Here is a 14,873-nt window from a genome sequence, read left to right as displayed (position 1 = left end):
GAACCTAGGTTCTATTGGATTCTATGACTCTAGTAATACCATGGTAATACTGTAATTATAAGTTATAAGGTAATTGATAATTATAAGTTTTATCCAAAACGATCATTTAAAAAATCGATAACTTAAGGTCAAATCTTTCTTTCTAAACAGTTAATTTATTTTCTTAACTAGTTTCTAGCAGTGGGCCAACAGAATTATTCAGCAGATAGTATTGGAACGCAATGATTTACACCGAATGCGAGATTGAAAAACATGAGGTTGTCAAATGAGCTATTTATTTCTCGTGGTGGAAAGAATATTTATCCAGCCGACTGAAGAAAACTACCCAAGTAAATTTCGTGTACACGGCCAAGCACTTTTATTCTTTACTTTCCGTCAATATCTTTGCTGTACGCTCTTCCATAAAGACCAATAGCTAAAGCCTCCGACAAGGGGAGGGAAGTAATCAAGCCGATGGCACCGTCACCGTAGAAGTTGAGATCTAGACTTCCGGCTGGCAAAAGCTGCAAATCTTTGGTAATCGAAGTAGGATAAACTTGACGCGCTGATGAAAAATTTCCTGATAAATCCAGCGCATCTATTTGCGCCAAATTGATTACATCTGGCTTGGCGCAGCTTTTTACGTTTTGATCAGTGCAAGCAACAACTCCACACAACTACAGTTGCAAAGAATAAACGATTAAGCAAAGTGAATTTAGCACACTTAAGTTACAAACCTGAATGTTCACTGTATACACGCCGCCACCTAGGGTTCGGAATCCACTGTAGGTGAACAGCCGGTACTGGTCACAAATCTCATTCGAGGGACACGAAATGGAGTAGTTTAATTGGCAACACAAATCGTCATGGCATAAGAAGGCAGTTTGAGCAACACCAGCTATGAGCTCCATGCTAGAATAGTTGGTTAAGTCTTCATACAACATTCCATGTGGCTCCATCCAACGTGCCTTTGAGAGTAGATTGGCACTTCATGATACCACAAAATGTAAAAAGTAAAGAAATTGATTACAGTGGAATTCTGGAGTATCTCTTTTGGGCAGACTTCTCCGCGCGGACTATCCTCTTTGTTCCCGACTTGTGCCGCAATAATTCGCGTTCCCGAATCCGGACTAGATATATAACTGATTGCACCGGCAGCATCGTAAATGCCACTGCCGATTTGACCATTAGCCGGCAGATGATAATTAGAAGCTAACAGAGTTGCCCCTAGGAAGCGGGCCCAAGCCTTTTGTTTCTGAATGGCTTAACGTTTTAAAAGTCAGTTACAAGACAAATAGTTGTTTTACTTCGTTTTCTACCAGTTAGGAATGGTAGTTCGTCTACCCAGGCCGTAGGAAAGATGAAATTTCTGATCCCTTGTTGGTAGTAGAGAGACAAAGCTGGTTCGTAAAACATAATATCGAAGCATGTCATCAGTCCAAAATTTACTCCAAAATCAGTGGGGAAAACAGTAAGATCGGTAATTATTGGCGACTGAAATAAAGGCTCCAGAAATAGGTGAGTTTTTCTATACCTAAATGAAATCACAGCAATTTAAGAATTTAGACTTAATGCCTGTCTATTTTCTATTAAGATTTTTCTGAATAGCTTACCGGGCAATTAATACGCCGTTTCTGTCAAAGACGACGTTGCTGCTATATTGGAATGCGCCGTCTTCCGGACACACTTTCAGTCGTAGAGAGTTGGTTACATATGTATCCGGAACGATTTTTTTTTTTTAAATCTTACCTCCATTTTCTGTAGTATTCTGGCCAGAAGGGCACATCACTATTTCGCCAACATTAGCCACCACGTAAATAGCATTTCGGCGTGCGTAGCAACTTAGTCCTGTGAAAACTATTTCGTTGTCAGGAACTGTTTTGTTGCCATCGCAAGAAAGTTGAGGTACAGAGGTGTTGATGGACGGAAATTGTTGTAGAAAAGGCCGGGCAGCTAACCGTGACAGAGAAGATAGCGACAGTGTTGTTAACCCATACTCAGGAAAAACGATTATGTCCGCACCCTTTCGTAGCAAAAGAAAACATTGTTTTATTAAAACAACGAAATTTCTTAAGACAATATTTACTAAAGATGCAGCCTCGGCAATCAACTGATTGTAGTTGTTCAGGTTTTGACCCAGTACTTCCGTCGGAGTTTGGCTGAATACACTTCCCGTTGGAGAATATTCGATAACAGCAGCTTTGTATGAACGGGCCTTGATTGAAAAAGATTGTTTAGTCTTGCGTTGTTTGATGGAAAGCTCTAGTAGGGAAATTTTTAAACTCACTATAATAGCAGGCAGTTTTGCAAATAACACGCCAAGAAACACGTGCAGTAAGAGTCTATTGAGAATTTGATTCATGTTCCTATTTATACGAACGATTTCAACAGTGATACTTGCACCACAACTGATACCTCTAGTTAAGTTGCGTAAGCAAGAGGCCCAAACAGTTCACGTATACAGTGGTACACATTGTGCGATAGGTTATTGGGTCTTCTGTATTTCAGGATTACAGTAGATAGGAAACTATCACCCATCGTCTGGACCGAACGCCGCTTGTAATGCACTTGCTGACGAACATCGCCCTTTGCTATTAGCATTTTGTCTGTTGCGGATCAGGACATTGATTCCAAAGAATAAATAACTTTCGCCTCAGCACCAAATAACTATCAAAATTTCAGTTATGTGTTCCCAGAAAATCTGTTGTCATGCATTTACAGCTACATGCTGGCAAGTCTGCTAGTAAATATTGCTTCGTTATTCAAATAAATTGGAGCGAACACATTTACAGTGAAGGCCCCTAGCCCTAACCCAATAGTATAGTAGCCTAAGGATTTGAAAACAGTAAAAAAACAATACCAAACTTTCTCTTTCAATGTTTCAGATTCTGGGTTGGCAATATGGCAGTTCGCAGTTCCAGTGTCTACTTTAGTATTCAAGAGGTGTCACTTGTCCGCGGGAATAACTACGTATAAAAGCCGTTCCAGTGTCTTCTTTCGATCCTTGCCGAAAAGTAGAACTTAATTTTAACTAGGATCTATACAACTACCAAATCCATAGTTATCTAATCTTCCATGGTAAACTGTTCGAGCAGGTGGCGATTGCGGCGATTGCGGAGTAGACACAGTGCAGTAGCAGACGAAGAGCCAACATTACCTCGGAGGCTCGATGAGTTGATAGATTTAAAAATGGAAGCACAGAACACACACAAAGAAGGCAAACGAAATTTCGACAAAAAAAAATGGCGAGAAACGCAATACAGCCACAAACAGAGAGGTATTGAACTATTAGTATGTAGTTTACCATCACTTTTCTCCTTAAGAAAGAATTGAGTTGGAACTGCCATGTGCAACACATGTTTTGATCAACCTTTATTTGCTAATTTCAGTATCGGAATGGGAAAGCAAAAGAAAAGAAGCTGTAAAAAGAAAATACAGGAAGATGCTAAAAAAGGATGAATCTACTTCATCTGTTCACATTACAAATCGTTTGTACAACATTGCTGATGGAAATTACAATAGTGGATATTCTCAACCACCACCTCCTCAAAGGTACCGATATTACTAAACTCTATTACACTGTATTATGACATTTCAGTTTGTTTTTCTCCAGGCTGTCTGAGTTTCAACGAGCCAAGCTAGAATATGAACGTATACAAGGTTTAAAAGAAGAAGCTCGATTGGAAAGGGAACAAAAAGTAAAAGAAAGAGAAATGGCCATCATGAAGAGCAAACAAGTAAGACTGGAAAGGATCAAGAAGCTCACTCAGAAAACAAAGAAAGGGCAGCCAGTCATGAAGGGTAGAATAGAAATCCTCCTTGAGAAGATCCAAAAGCAAGTTGCCAATGAGAGTTAATACCTAAGAACACCATTTATCTCAATGATTTCCAAATTATTACACGGTTTACTTCCAAGCCATTGCTTTCTGTTCCAGAATTAATGTTATGACTAAGTAAATTATGTAATAAATGGGTATATTTTAACAAATAATTCCAGATACATGAAAATATAGCGAAAAATGAAAAAGATCGCGTTGATGCTGAAACTAGACAATCACCTTTTCATGTCATCAAGACGGCATCAAACGAAAGGAAATCACAAGGAAACCAACCAGTTTTCTTATCTTTGAAAAAGGAGAAGCAACTCTTAACCCCCAGGTAAGTAGGAAAAAAAAATAGAATAGTACGACTCGTGTTCAAACAAAGAACATGAAGCTCAAATCTCGGGTAGAATCAATGTGAGCTTGCAAAGCACTGGAGGTCACGGATTGACGGTTCCCCGTTAGACTAAATTTACGAAAAATAAAGCATTAATGAGAACACAGATAAACTGTTTACATGAATACATACTTGTCATAATACTGTCTTCCACGAAAAGCTACCAGATGCGAGTAATAGCACGGCGCCGGATACGACACTGACCGGGTGCATCGGGTAAACAGATAGCACATGTAGTAAGTGAGCATCTGAATTTCATTAGCGTGCAGTTTAGCGTCATCCCAAAGAACATGATAATGAGTTGGTCGGCTTGTACCCTATTTCAAAAACAAAACAAAATCGTAAAGACAACAGAACAAGCACCTCTTTAGCTAGTTGTCTAACCTGGATGCCTTGATGTGAAACTAAGAAAAAGTCTTGCTCGACAGGATGTACAATGGTGTTATCAACTATTGTTCCCGGTGGGACGTTCTTTCCACGGCCACACTAAAAAAAAAAAAAAAAATACAGTTAGGTCCCCACATTCAATTTAGTAATTTACTACCTCATCTCGTGGATCTTCCGGAAAAAGACGAGTATGATGACGTTTCTGAACTACAATGAAAGTGACTGGCGGATTGTAGCCGTTCTCGAGTTTCATGCAAGCTTTGCGTATGGCAGATAGCTCCCACTCCAGTACCTAACCCGTTGATCAATTAAGTGTTCGAGTACAGTAACCTATCTTAAATTGAAACTGTACCTTAGCAAATTGCCCTTCGCTCACGCCATCGCGGTAGAAAATTATGCGTTGAGGCTTTCCTGTGGACGTTGTTCCAGCTACTCTGTTGAATTTGCGCAGCAAATTGTAAACCATGTTTTCCATATCTTCGATATACTCTTGTTTCGATTTTTGAATTCTTATCTCACAGCAATACTGAGAGGCACGGGGATCTACGCTCCCTACCACAGCAGCAATTGAAGGTTTACCGGAATCTTGTTGGTCTGCACCGGGATGAGTGACATCCGCTCCCATGATGATGACTTGTTGTTCCAACAGAACCTTGGGGCTTTGAAAACGGATTAGCTAACCTATTTTATTTTTAAATATTTAATAAGCATAAGTTTTTACCGAAAATCACGTGCAATCAAATTGTTGATTCCTCCTAACTTAGCATTGAGCTTCAAACAAATGTTCGCCATCGTTGATGGATCTGGGCCATTTCTGCCTTGAACGTTTTTTTGCTGAATGCATTGTGTTGTGATTTTGATATCCAAATCCCCAACACGTTTGACAATTTCTAAAATGAAAGAAAAAAATTTATTAACCAAAATATGACTTACATGTTTTAAATTGATTTCCATGCACTGCCATAGTTTCTGCTCATTAGCATCACTTTTCCATTACAATTACAAAGATATGACTCAATCTAAAAACAACTTACCATACGCAGGGTCTCCTTTGCGGTTAATGATGACAAAAATTATTTGAAGTTGCGGGAATTTTTGTTTTGCCTCTTTCATTGTTTTCTCCAAGTTGGCAAGACTACAAGGCCTGTTGAACAGCGGGTTACCCATGGTCATGCCTGCCAGTTTGAAGGCAATTATATATATTTTAATAAGTGCAGATAGTTTTATACGAATATCAAAACAATTTACCCATTTCCCGGCCAGCTCTAGTCAATGCCATAACGAAAGTTTCTATGTCACGATCTTGACATCTTGTAATATTCAATATACCGTAGGCATTCATTGACTTGGCTTCTATAAATTTCATGTTTCTCATATTCCAAACACCATCCCTAGGCATTATAGGAGTAGATTCTTTATCTCCATAGACAAGCTTCGGTGTTGGTAGCACTCGCCCTGCATGATGAAAAAAATAATGATGAAAAATAAGAACGGTTGTCAATGCAATGGCTAAGCGGCCTATCTCGATTACTTGGAAAAACCATGTATCTACCTTGAATTTTTGCCATTTGGCTGTCGACAGAAATGCCGAAATGTTGAGCATATTGATCCCGGTCGAATTCCATACTACGAACGCTATCGAGGATTTTCTTTTTGCGAACATCGGCGGGTGTTGCTGCAACTTTTATCATGGCCGATGTTTGAAAATCAGTCAACTTACGTCGATATTCCTGGCCTTCGGCTATCAAGCACAACTACATATATCATAAAATGGGTCAGCAAGATAACTAAAGAGCAACAGGCCAGGAAAAAACTTATTTCTACCTCCATCGGAACCAGATTTCTCTTTTCTCGGCTTCCCACCCACACGCACGGCAGATGAGGATACTGCAACTTCATATTAAGTTTTCTCTCGAAATATTGTTGCACTGTAACTTGCTGGCCATCGCATTCAAATTTTTCAGTGCTGGCGGAACCTTTAATGCCATTGCATCCGACAGTGGCAATGTATTGACCGCGGTTATAGGAAACCTAAATATGAATAAACATAATCTAAAATTTGGCTGATTTTTCGTAAAACTTTATGCATATATTTTACCTTCAATGTAGCAATTTTCTTGCTGAAATCCATGTAGTCACGATCGTATAATTCTTCTCCAGGCCTAGTATTGAACATCTCTGCCATTATCAGATGTACTTTACCCGATTTCAGGAACGCACGTTGAGTCGCATCTACATTAAGGAAAGGTTTCCAACCAAGGCGCAAGGATTGGAAATGACCAAACCAGACTTCTACTCCTCCACCAAGTTCTTGTGGTCTTCCAGTTGGTTTACTTAGTAAGCAACTACCGAGCATCACTTTCGTGGGTCTATAGTTAAAAACACATTGTTACTCGAGATGATAAAATGTTAAAGAAATTCTCTTTACCGCTGGGCAGCACCATATTTCATGGCAATATCTAACGCTTGAATGGGACGGAGCGGGATATCAACAGACGAACCAGATTGACAATAACTCGCCAGTGCCGATAGGTCTATTTCTACCTCTCCAGTGGGCTGCAAATATATGGTGAATTCGTTGATCCTGGGTGGATCTCGGTCCATTTCTTGAAATTCGAATTTGATTTCCAACTAAAGACAATACAGATTATCAAACAAAAGCCTGGAAATATAATGGCAACTTTGGCTTTTATACCTTGGAATCCAGGCCAGGCACTCGACAAGCAGTGTAGATATTCTTCTTGGAATCAAAGACAGGGCGAATATTTTTAAACCGCGCATCGCTTCCCAAAAACTGTTCAACGACCTTCCTGCAGATGATAAATACAATACAAGCTATCCTAACAAGGCAAATTTTTGCATTACAAATACCCACCTGAATAGTGTCTTTGACGGTAGAGGTTTGACATCAACGTCATAATGGTAAAGTATTTGCTTTCTCATATTAATCGCAAAATGATTTGCAGAAAGAGGAATCGGGCGGCCTAGGGTTCCCACACCACCGGCAGCTTGGCGGGGAGGAGGACGAAGGGCACCACCTTGAGCCATTGGCCGGCTTATCTGAGTTTGAGGAACAACAGGCTGTTGCACAGCTGATGGTCCGGCACGGCGTTGTTGCGCGACTTGCGGTCCAGCAGGACGTTGCTGTGTGGCCTGCGGTCCAGCAGGGCGTTCCTGCGCAGTTTGTGGTCCAGCAGGGCGTTGTTGCGCGACTTGCGGTCCAGCAGGACGTTGCTGCATGCCTTGTGGTCCGGCTGGACGCTGTTGCATATCTTGGGGTACAGCTGGACGCTGTTGCGCGACTTGCGGTCCAGCAGGACGTTGCTGCATGCCCTGTGGTCCGGCTGGACGCTGTTGCATATCTTGGGGTACAGCTGGACGCTGTTGCATGCTTTGTGGTCCGGCAGGACGCTGCTGCATGCCTTGGGGTCCAGCGGGACGTTGCTGCATGCCTTGTGGTCCAGGAGGACGTTGCTGCATGCCTTGTGGTCCAGGAGGACGTTGCTGCATGCCTTGTGGTCCAGGAGGACGTTGCTGCATGCCTTGTGGTCCAGGAGGACGTTGCTGCATGCCTTGTGGTCCAGGAGGACGTTGCTGCATGCCCGGAGGTCCAGCAGGACGTTCCTGTTGAATGCCTTGGCCCCCAGTAGGATGTTCCTGGACGCCTTGAAACCCAACTGCTTGCTGCTGCATGCTTGGAAGTCCGGCAGAAGGCTGCTGTAGCCCTGGAGGTCCGAAAGGACGTTGCTGTAGGCCTGGAGGTCCAGCGGGACGCTGCTGTAACCCTAGAGGTCCAGCGGGACGCTGCTGTAGCCCTGGAGGTCCGACAGGACGTTGCTGTAGACCTGGAGGTCCAGCAGGACGCTGTTGCACGCCTGGAGGTCCGGCAGGACGCTGCTGCACCCCTGAATGTTCAGCTGGATGTTGCTGCACAGTTTGTGGGCCTAGAGTAAGTTGCTCCATAGCTTGGGTAACTTCAGGTCCTCTTGTTTCACCCTCACGAGCACCTAATTTTTAAAATGTAAAGAATTTAAACATAGTAGATCAAGTATACACAAGATTTAACTTACTTTCATCAGGTTTTTCATTCTGCTTCTTTCCCCTTTTTCTGGTCATTTTCAACAGGAAAAATCACTCAGATGGATGGACACAGACTGGAATACTGCTAAAAGGTTTACAGGCATTAGACATACGGCTGTTACCATGGTCTGGAAAGATTGTGAATCTTGCTGATAAAATTATCTGCAAGTTTCACAATCTGCCTAACAAAATCTGCAAGTTTCACAATCTTTCAAACAAAATGAACTTATTGGATATGATGCAACATTCTGTTGAATGAAATACTTCAGCAAACAGCTTATGGATAACCATTGAATTAAAATAAAGAAAACAAATTCAACTATAATTTTTTTCTTGCATGACAAAGCCTGTTGGCTACCAATTCTTTCAAATAATTGGTTTCTCATCTTTATATTTCTCAAATATGTGAACTTTTCAGTATGATTGCTTCATGTAAAAGTGGCCTCAACTTGAATATTAGTATATTACAACATTTCTGTAATCACTTTTACATGTGTCATGAAATAAAACATATGAGAACAATTGCCAAAACCTAATGAACGCTTACCTGAAGCAAAAGGAAACAGATCTGGAAATTTTACGGAAGAAAGACTAACTTTTACTTGCTTCTACGACTCTGATTAGCGTCTGATGAAATTTTTTTTTTTGTGCTTTCTGCGGACGAGGCTGGTGCGCTGGTATTAGGGCTTGAAGCAGTGGTGCCCAATATCACCACCAGAGTTATTTCTGTTTAGACTCAGACTGTGATGAAATCATACGTTCAACGTTGATAAACCTTTGAGTCATGCTGTTGGGTTCAGAAACCATGTACCAGCAATTTCCAGCTCCACCGGAAGAACGGCTAAACAGGTTGCTGTACCGAAATGGAAACAAAACACGAGGCGGCCATTTATTTCTTTCGTTAACCACGTGACCAGATAACAAACAAAAACATTCAGAACTTTGCTTACAGTTACCCCTTTTCGCCAGTAAACATTTAACAAATTCTTTTTTTCAAATTCAAAGTTATTCCTCAGAAAAAGCGATTGACCCCGATTAGCCAAAATCAGGTTAACCGCCCCGCCCCGCCCCATAAAAGGGCAATCCGGGCTGAATCGGGGTGCTACTACGTAGGCCAGGGTGGGGCGGGGCAAACATTGAGGATAACCCGCTTGCCCCGACGCCATTTGCAAAAATGGCGCCTGGAATTCAAACTACGAGGTAGAGTCGGGTTTATTCGGGGCGATCTCCCCGATTTTCATCATAATAATCGATTTTGACTCGATCGATTATGTTTTTACGTCGATCGATTGATTGCAATCGGGGTTGTATGTATCCCCGATTAGGCACCCCGTAACCTCATGGATAAAGGGTAAAAAAACGATGACTCTATTAGTGGACTTTCTGTCCTTGCAGTGTCACGTATTGCTGTAAATCAGTTCAGACACTTATAAATGATATAATTTTTTTTACGTATATAATACCGATAAAACAGTAATGAAACGAAATCAATTATCAGTTTTAAAATAGGCTAAATGGCGTGAGCCAAGCAATGTCAAAGGCAACTCCAACAACAACTAAAACTGTACACTAGAAGAAATCTTGGCTCTTGCTGCTGTTAAGGCTGGATGAGTCGCTGTAGCATCTTTTACCAGAGCTGATCCAGGTAGTCGAAGGGGTCGAAATTGTCGAAGTGATTTGAGAATAGTCCCCGGGTCTTGCGCAGGAAGAACTTTTCTGTTATTTTTCGAGATGCTAGATTCCTGCTGTCGTGAACAGGTTTGAAGAACTTCAGCCGGACGCAAGCTGTCACTGATTTCCTTTCCGGCCGCCTGAGGACTGTTCAATAGGCTTTTGACCACAATAGTTTTCATTGGAATGCTCGTTGCTACTTTTGGCTCTTCTGCTTCGTTCGTTAAAGTAATTGTGTGAGATTTTGTTACAGGCCATTCCATCGGTAGACTCACAGATTCTGGGGTAACCGACGATTGGGAAAGAGTTGCCTTTTTAGATTGGCTGTCATATACGATTGGTAACATAGTCCTTTTCTGGCAACTAGGTGGAATAACGGCAGAGATCGCCAAGGGAATCCGATTGATTTGATTAAAAGACCAAGTTAGCAAAACACCTGGAGTACTCTTTGACTGCTTTGGAAGGATAAGACGCGGTTTCGGCGTTTTTGGCTTTATCGCTCTGGACGATGAAGAAAGTGTGTGAGATTTTGTTTTGACGGTGACATTTGGCAGACTCTCAGACTTTGGGGTAGCAGGTGGGAGAGAAAGTGTTACAATCTTAGTTTGACTCTCAAGACTTAGAGTACTGTTTGATTGCATAGGAAGGATATGGGGCTGTTTGGCAGGAGCTTGATGCAGATTTTTAATAGTTTGAAGGACGGCAGAGTTCGTTACTGAAGAACTACACGGTATACCTTTCTTTTTCTGCTGATTTGAGACATAACTTGCTATCCCTTTTCTTTCGTTTCCTATTGAGCCTGTGGATTTTACCAGGGCGTCTGGATCTGATAGTTCCAGATCACTTAGATTCGCCTGTACCCCGTTCTCGTTGTGCTGATGAAGAAGACGAAGTAACTGTGTAGAAGGCACGGGAAGAGTCGGTTGAACGGGCGCTACATCTTTACAAGCATGTTCCTGTTTTATCTGCTTAACTTCTGATTCAACAGGTGTAGGAAGAATAAGCAGAAGGACCGTGGGCACACTCTTCGCATCGCCCGATTGTCCTACTTCCATCGTCGTTTCTGAGGTATTCTGGTCACGTTTCCAACCGGACTTTAATTCACAATTTATTTGAAATGAGGATATCGTTGAAGCAGTTACTATTTCTTGCTCTTCTTGTTTTTTTTTAGTGCAGAGAATTCGACGGCGTAATCTGTCTTGTTTGCGCCTAGCTTCTTTTTGTTCTGATGTTTCTTGTTGACGTGCTATTCGTTTACGTGCAGCTTGTGCAGCATGAGTCTCCAGAGTTTTGTCATTATTGAGCCTTCGTATTTTTAATGCAGCTTTTCGTTCTCTGTTTTCCTGCAACCGCCTCTCTCTAGCATCAGCCGTTTCTGCAGCCCTTCTTGCGCGAAGCTTTGCATTCTTTTCAACTCTCTGCTCTTCTGTGAGCGGTGGGCGTCTGGAGGGCATTTTGGTAACATACAAGAAGAACCTGAAATATTTAAGGAAAAATTCTGATTGAACCAATGAGATAAAGTAAAATACATTGCACCTTGTGTTAATTTTACCTTTTTCCCGTTTGTTTTCACAGCAGTTAATTCTTGATTAAAATTAAATGCACAATGACGGGCCGGCGTTTTCCCACAGTTCATCTATAAGCAACTCCAGGCAAGTCCAAGGAGAAATATAACCTATAGCAGATATTTTAACATTTTTAGGAGTTTCACTAGGACAGGTTTTTTGAAGTATGGATATGCTGGAGGTTACAGGAAACAAAATTGAAGTATACATGACAAAAAGAGAACAGTTTAGGGACATGCCTGACCTTCATCATTAAGAATAGGCCACACGGAGAATCGGGAATGATGTCTATGTCCCTTTCTTTACTCTGTCCAATTCTTTTACAGAGCCAACAAACACAACTTGCATTTCATTCTGAATTCTTAATCCAACACACCTGTTGACATAAATAAACTTACAACTGAAAATTATGTTTGATACTTCTCTTTTCTAAACAATGATCATGTACAGTAAGTATTCTACTCACCAACAACGATTTGCCTGAGACACAGCACGTCCAACATGAAAAATTTAATTGATTGTAACGAAAAATACTATTTCAAACTGTAATTACTGATCAATTTCTGATGGAAGACGATAAAGGCTAATTTGAGAATTGTTTTCTTCCTTCTTTTAACTTTCGTCTGCTAGACCAGTAGTGCCATCTTTCGGCAATTTTAGATTTCACAGGTATTATATTCACAGGTAACCACGACCACGGTAACATTTGAAACCACGATGTTTGAAACAATCCACAAAGCCATAGGTCTATACGGCGGACTAAAGAAACCGTAACAAGATGGGCAGTTTGATTTTATTACAATATACTCAATAAAGCCAAACTTTACGAGTTGTATCACTACCCCCCCCCCGACGCAAATAATCATTAAGAAAAAAAAATTATAATAAAATAAAAAGAAACTGACTAAATCAAGGGATGTACTTACAAATAATTTACTTGAATTTCAGAATATCTTTGGCTATCACCATTTGCATGACCTCATTGGTTCCCTCCAGGATTAGGTGCACGCGAATGTCTCTGAGATATTGTTGGATGGGGTAATCCTAATAATTACATTTCTATGAAAATATTATTCCTTTTTTTTAATGATATGAATAGAGGCACTCATACCTTCAGGTAGCCATAGCCACCATGCAACTGCAAAGCAGTATTGACAATCTAATGCAAAGAAAAATCCTAGTTATGGCGAGTTTGGTTATTGGAAAAAAAAAGGCGAAAATACTTCGAAACACGCTTCTGTGGCATAAAGTTTGGCCATTGAACACAGAGTGACGTGATTAGGATGGCTCTCTTCCAAAGCCGTGGCGGCATTCCGAATCATCATCCTTGACGCAACGAGTTTTGTAGCCATTTTTGCGATTTGAAATTGGGTATGCTACATTCCAGAAATTTACACGAATGAATATAATGAAATAATATTAATATAAATATTCCTAAATGCTTTTTTTTTTTCACCTGAAAATCAGCAAGTGGCTTCCCAAACTGCTTACGCACCTGGAGGTGATCTTTTGAAATTTCCAGACTTGCTTGTGCTGCTCCCAAGGAGCAGGACGCTATAGAACAGTGTCAAAGAAATCATTCAGGGTAATAAGAAAATCTTTAGAAAATGTTAAAGTCAATACCGATATTGATTCGACCACCGTTTAATCCTTTCATTGCAATACTAAAGCCCTGACCCTCTTTGCCGATCACGTTGCTGACAGGAACGCGGCAATCTTCCAGAATGACGGCTCTAGTAGGTTGTGAATTCCATCCGATTTTTTTCTCCTTTTTCCCAAAACTAAGGCCAGGCGTTCCTTTTTCAACGAGGACACAAGAAATCCCTTTCGGACCTGGTTCACCAGTCCTACACATTATTAGGTATACGTCGGTATCGCCTCCACCGCTGATGAAAGCCTAAACGGTAATGCAATGGTATTCAAGCGGTTCGGAAGATTGAGAGAAAAGATAATCACCTTTGAACCGTTGAGAATAAGATCACCTCCAGATTTCTTTGCTGTGGTGCTCAGAGAGCCTGCATCTGATCCAGCTAAATTAGTAATTGTAACACATTACCATTTACCATATCCTTTACATTATGAGTTTCTTTCTCATTATACCTCCAGGTTCAGTCAGGCAATATGATGCAAGCTTTTCCATACTTGCAAGTTGAGGGACCCAATGTTTTCTCAAATCTTCAGTGCCAAAGGTATCTATCATCCATGCACACATACTAAAATAGTACAAATAAAATTAAGATGCAACTGAGTACAACTTAAATAATAAAACAGTAATTAACAAGGAGTAGGGATATGAAGATAATACTTGTGGATGCTAATGTAGGCAGTAGTTGAAACACAACCTTGTGATAGAGCTTCAAATACAATGGAAGCATCAAGTCGTGAAAGCCCTGTGCCACCAAAATCATCTCTTGCATAAATAGCACCAAATCCCAGGGCTGCAGCCTTTTTCATGGTGTCAACTGGGAATATTTCCTAATAAAAATGACAGATAAACTTGATATGCAATTTAAACTTTAATGTATGAAGATGACCAATTACATGCTCATCCCATTCAGCCATGTGAGGCCTCATTTCCTGATGAGCAAAATTTAGAGCTGTTTTGTATATTTGTTGCTGCTCTTCACTTAACCCACTGGAAGCTGCAAATTTGGATTAAAGTTTAATCAAAGCAACACATAAAACTAAAAAACTAAATAGTTTTCTAGTCCACACGTACGATCTACGCTGGTAACCAGATTTCGATGACAGATTCCAAGTATTTTTGGAAAAACATTTTTCGCATGACCAAAACGACGGGTTGAGGAGAATTTAACCTGGCGAATGACGCAAGGCAGCATTTTCGATAGGTCGACGAGTTTAAGCTGACAACTGCAAACAACAAAACACAGGTACTAATAGCACAGTGTAGATCCGCTTTACCGAACAACTTCGTGTTTTCGTTGCGTAATGCAGACGACTCTACTTAGATTT

General features: G+C 40.9%; 5 protein-coding genes across 15 annotated transcripts; 1 reads left to right on the top strand and 4 right to left on the bottom strand.

Annotated features, from left to right (window-relative positions):
• Positions 1-258: 258 nt before the first annotated feature.
• Positions 259-2,978, bottom strand: LOC116926132 (pantetheinase). The gene is made up of 9 exons (XM_032932934.2): positions 2,840-2,978; positions 2,267-2,585; positions 2,066-2,194; positions 1,729-2,002; positions 1,593-1,665; positions 1,299-1,513; positions 1,010-1,242; positions 717-947; positions 259-656 (listed from the first exon to the last, which is right to left on the bottom strand). The coding sequence occupies exons 2-9, from the start codon at positions 2,339-2,341 to the stop codon at positions 366-368; spliced, it is 1,521 nt and encodes a 506-aa protein (XP_032788825.2). The 5' UTR covers positions 2,342-2,585; positions 2,840-2,978; the 3' UTR covers positions 259-365.
• Positions 2,979-3,054: 76 nt separating this feature from the next.
• On the top strand, positions 3,055-3,894 carry LOC116926136 (rRNA-processing protein FYV7). The gene is made up of 3 exons (XM_032932941.2): positions 3,055-3,256; positions 3,369-3,531; positions 3,593-3,894. The coding sequence occupies exons 1-3, from the start codon at positions 3,055-3,057 to the stop codon at positions 3,834-3,836; spliced, it is 609 nt and encodes a 202-aa protein (XP_032788832.1). The 3' UTR covers positions 3,837-3,894.
• A 43-nt stretch (positions 3,895-3,937) lies between these two features.
• Positions 3,938-9,370, bottom strand: LOC116926130 (protein argonaute-2). Of its 2 annotated transcripts, none has more exons than XM_032932932.2 (16): positions 9,212-9,370; positions 8,655-8,746; positions 7,460-8,591; positions 7,280-7,394; positions 7,013-7,215; positions 6,683-6,953; positions 6,409-6,615; positions 6,137-6,338; positions 5,833-6,039; positions 5,619-5,759; positions 5,306-5,474; positions 4,937-5,243; positions 4,742-4,876; positions 4,582-4,683; positions 4,330-4,514; positions 3,938-4,266 (listed from the first exon to the last, which is right to left on the bottom strand). In XM_032932932.2, the coding sequence occupies exons 2-16, from the start codon at positions 8,698-8,700 to the stop codon at positions 4,176-4,178; spliced, it is 3,513 nt and encodes a 1,170-aa protein (XP_032788823.2). In that variant the 5' UTR covers positions 8,701-8,746; positions 9,212-9,370; the 3' UTR covers positions 3,938-4,175. The 2 variants fall into 2 exon arrangements, with proteins under 2 accessions (XP_032788823.2, XP_032788824.2); XM_032932933.2 differs by having other exon boundaries at positions 8,655-8,749; positions 9,212-9,369.
• A 733-nt stretch (positions 9,371-10,103) lies between these two features.
• LOC116926125 lies at positions 10,104-12,595 on the bottom strand. 8 transcript variants are annotated; one of them, XM_032932920.2, is made up of 5 exons: positions 12,454-12,595; positions 12,367-12,380; positions 12,145-12,300; positions 11,888-12,010; positions 10,104-11,811 (listed from the first exon to the last, which is right to left on the bottom strand). In XM_032932920.2, exon 5 carries the CDS (start codon positions 11,787-11,789, stop codon positions 10,221-10,223), a length of 1,569 nt encoding a protein of 522 aa, XP_032788811.2. In that variant the 5' UTR covers positions 11,790-11,811; positions 11,888-12,010; positions 12,145-12,300; positions 12,367-12,380; positions 12,454-12,595; the 3' UTR covers positions 10,104-10,220. The 8 variants fall into 8 exon arrangements, with proteins under 8 accessions (XP_032788811.2, XP_032788812.2, XP_032788814.2 ...); XM_032932921.2 differs by having other exon boundaries at positions 12,145-12,276; positions 12,454-12,577; XM_032932923.2 differs by lacking the exon at positions 12,145-12,300.
• On the bottom strand, positions 12,555-14,862 carry LOC116926126 (isobutyryl-CoA dehydrogenase, mitochondrial). Of its 3 annotated transcripts, none has more exons than XM_032932927.2 (11): positions 14,620-14,862; positions 14,442-14,542; positions 14,206-14,375; positions 14,001-14,113; positions 13,857-13,930; positions 13,524-13,797; positions 13,357-13,454; positions 13,124-13,276; positions 13,012-13,059; positions 12,827-12,944; positions 12,555-12,659 (listed from the first exon to the last, which is right to left on the bottom strand). In XM_032932927.2, the coding sequence occupies exons 1-10, from the start codon at positions 14,738-14,740 to the stop codon at positions 12,834-12,836; spliced, it is 1,263 nt and encodes a 420-aa protein (XP_032788818.1). In that variant the 5' UTR covers positions 14,741-14,862; the 3' UTR covers positions 12,555-12,659; positions 12,827-12,833. The 3 variants fall into 3 exon arrangements, with proteins under 3 accessions (XP_032788818.1, XP_032788817.1, XP_032788819.1); XM_032932926.2 differs by lacking the exon at positions 12,555-12,659 and adding an exon at positions 12,676-12,738; XM_032932928.2 differs by lacking the exon at positions 12,555-12,659 and having other exon boundaries at positions 12,676-12,944.
• Between the last annotated feature and the right edge of the window lie 11 nt (positions 14,863-14,873).

The sequence above is a fragment of the Daphnia magna genome, linkage group LG7 (genome assembly GCF_020631705.1).
Source record: "Daphnia magna isolate NIES linkage group LG7, ASM2063170v1.1, whole genome shotgun sequence".
NCBI lineage: Eukaryota > Metazoa > Arthropoda > Branchiopoda > Diplostraca > Daphniidae > Daphnia > Daphnia magna.
This window is presented reverse-complemented; position numbering and strand designations above follow the sequence as displayed.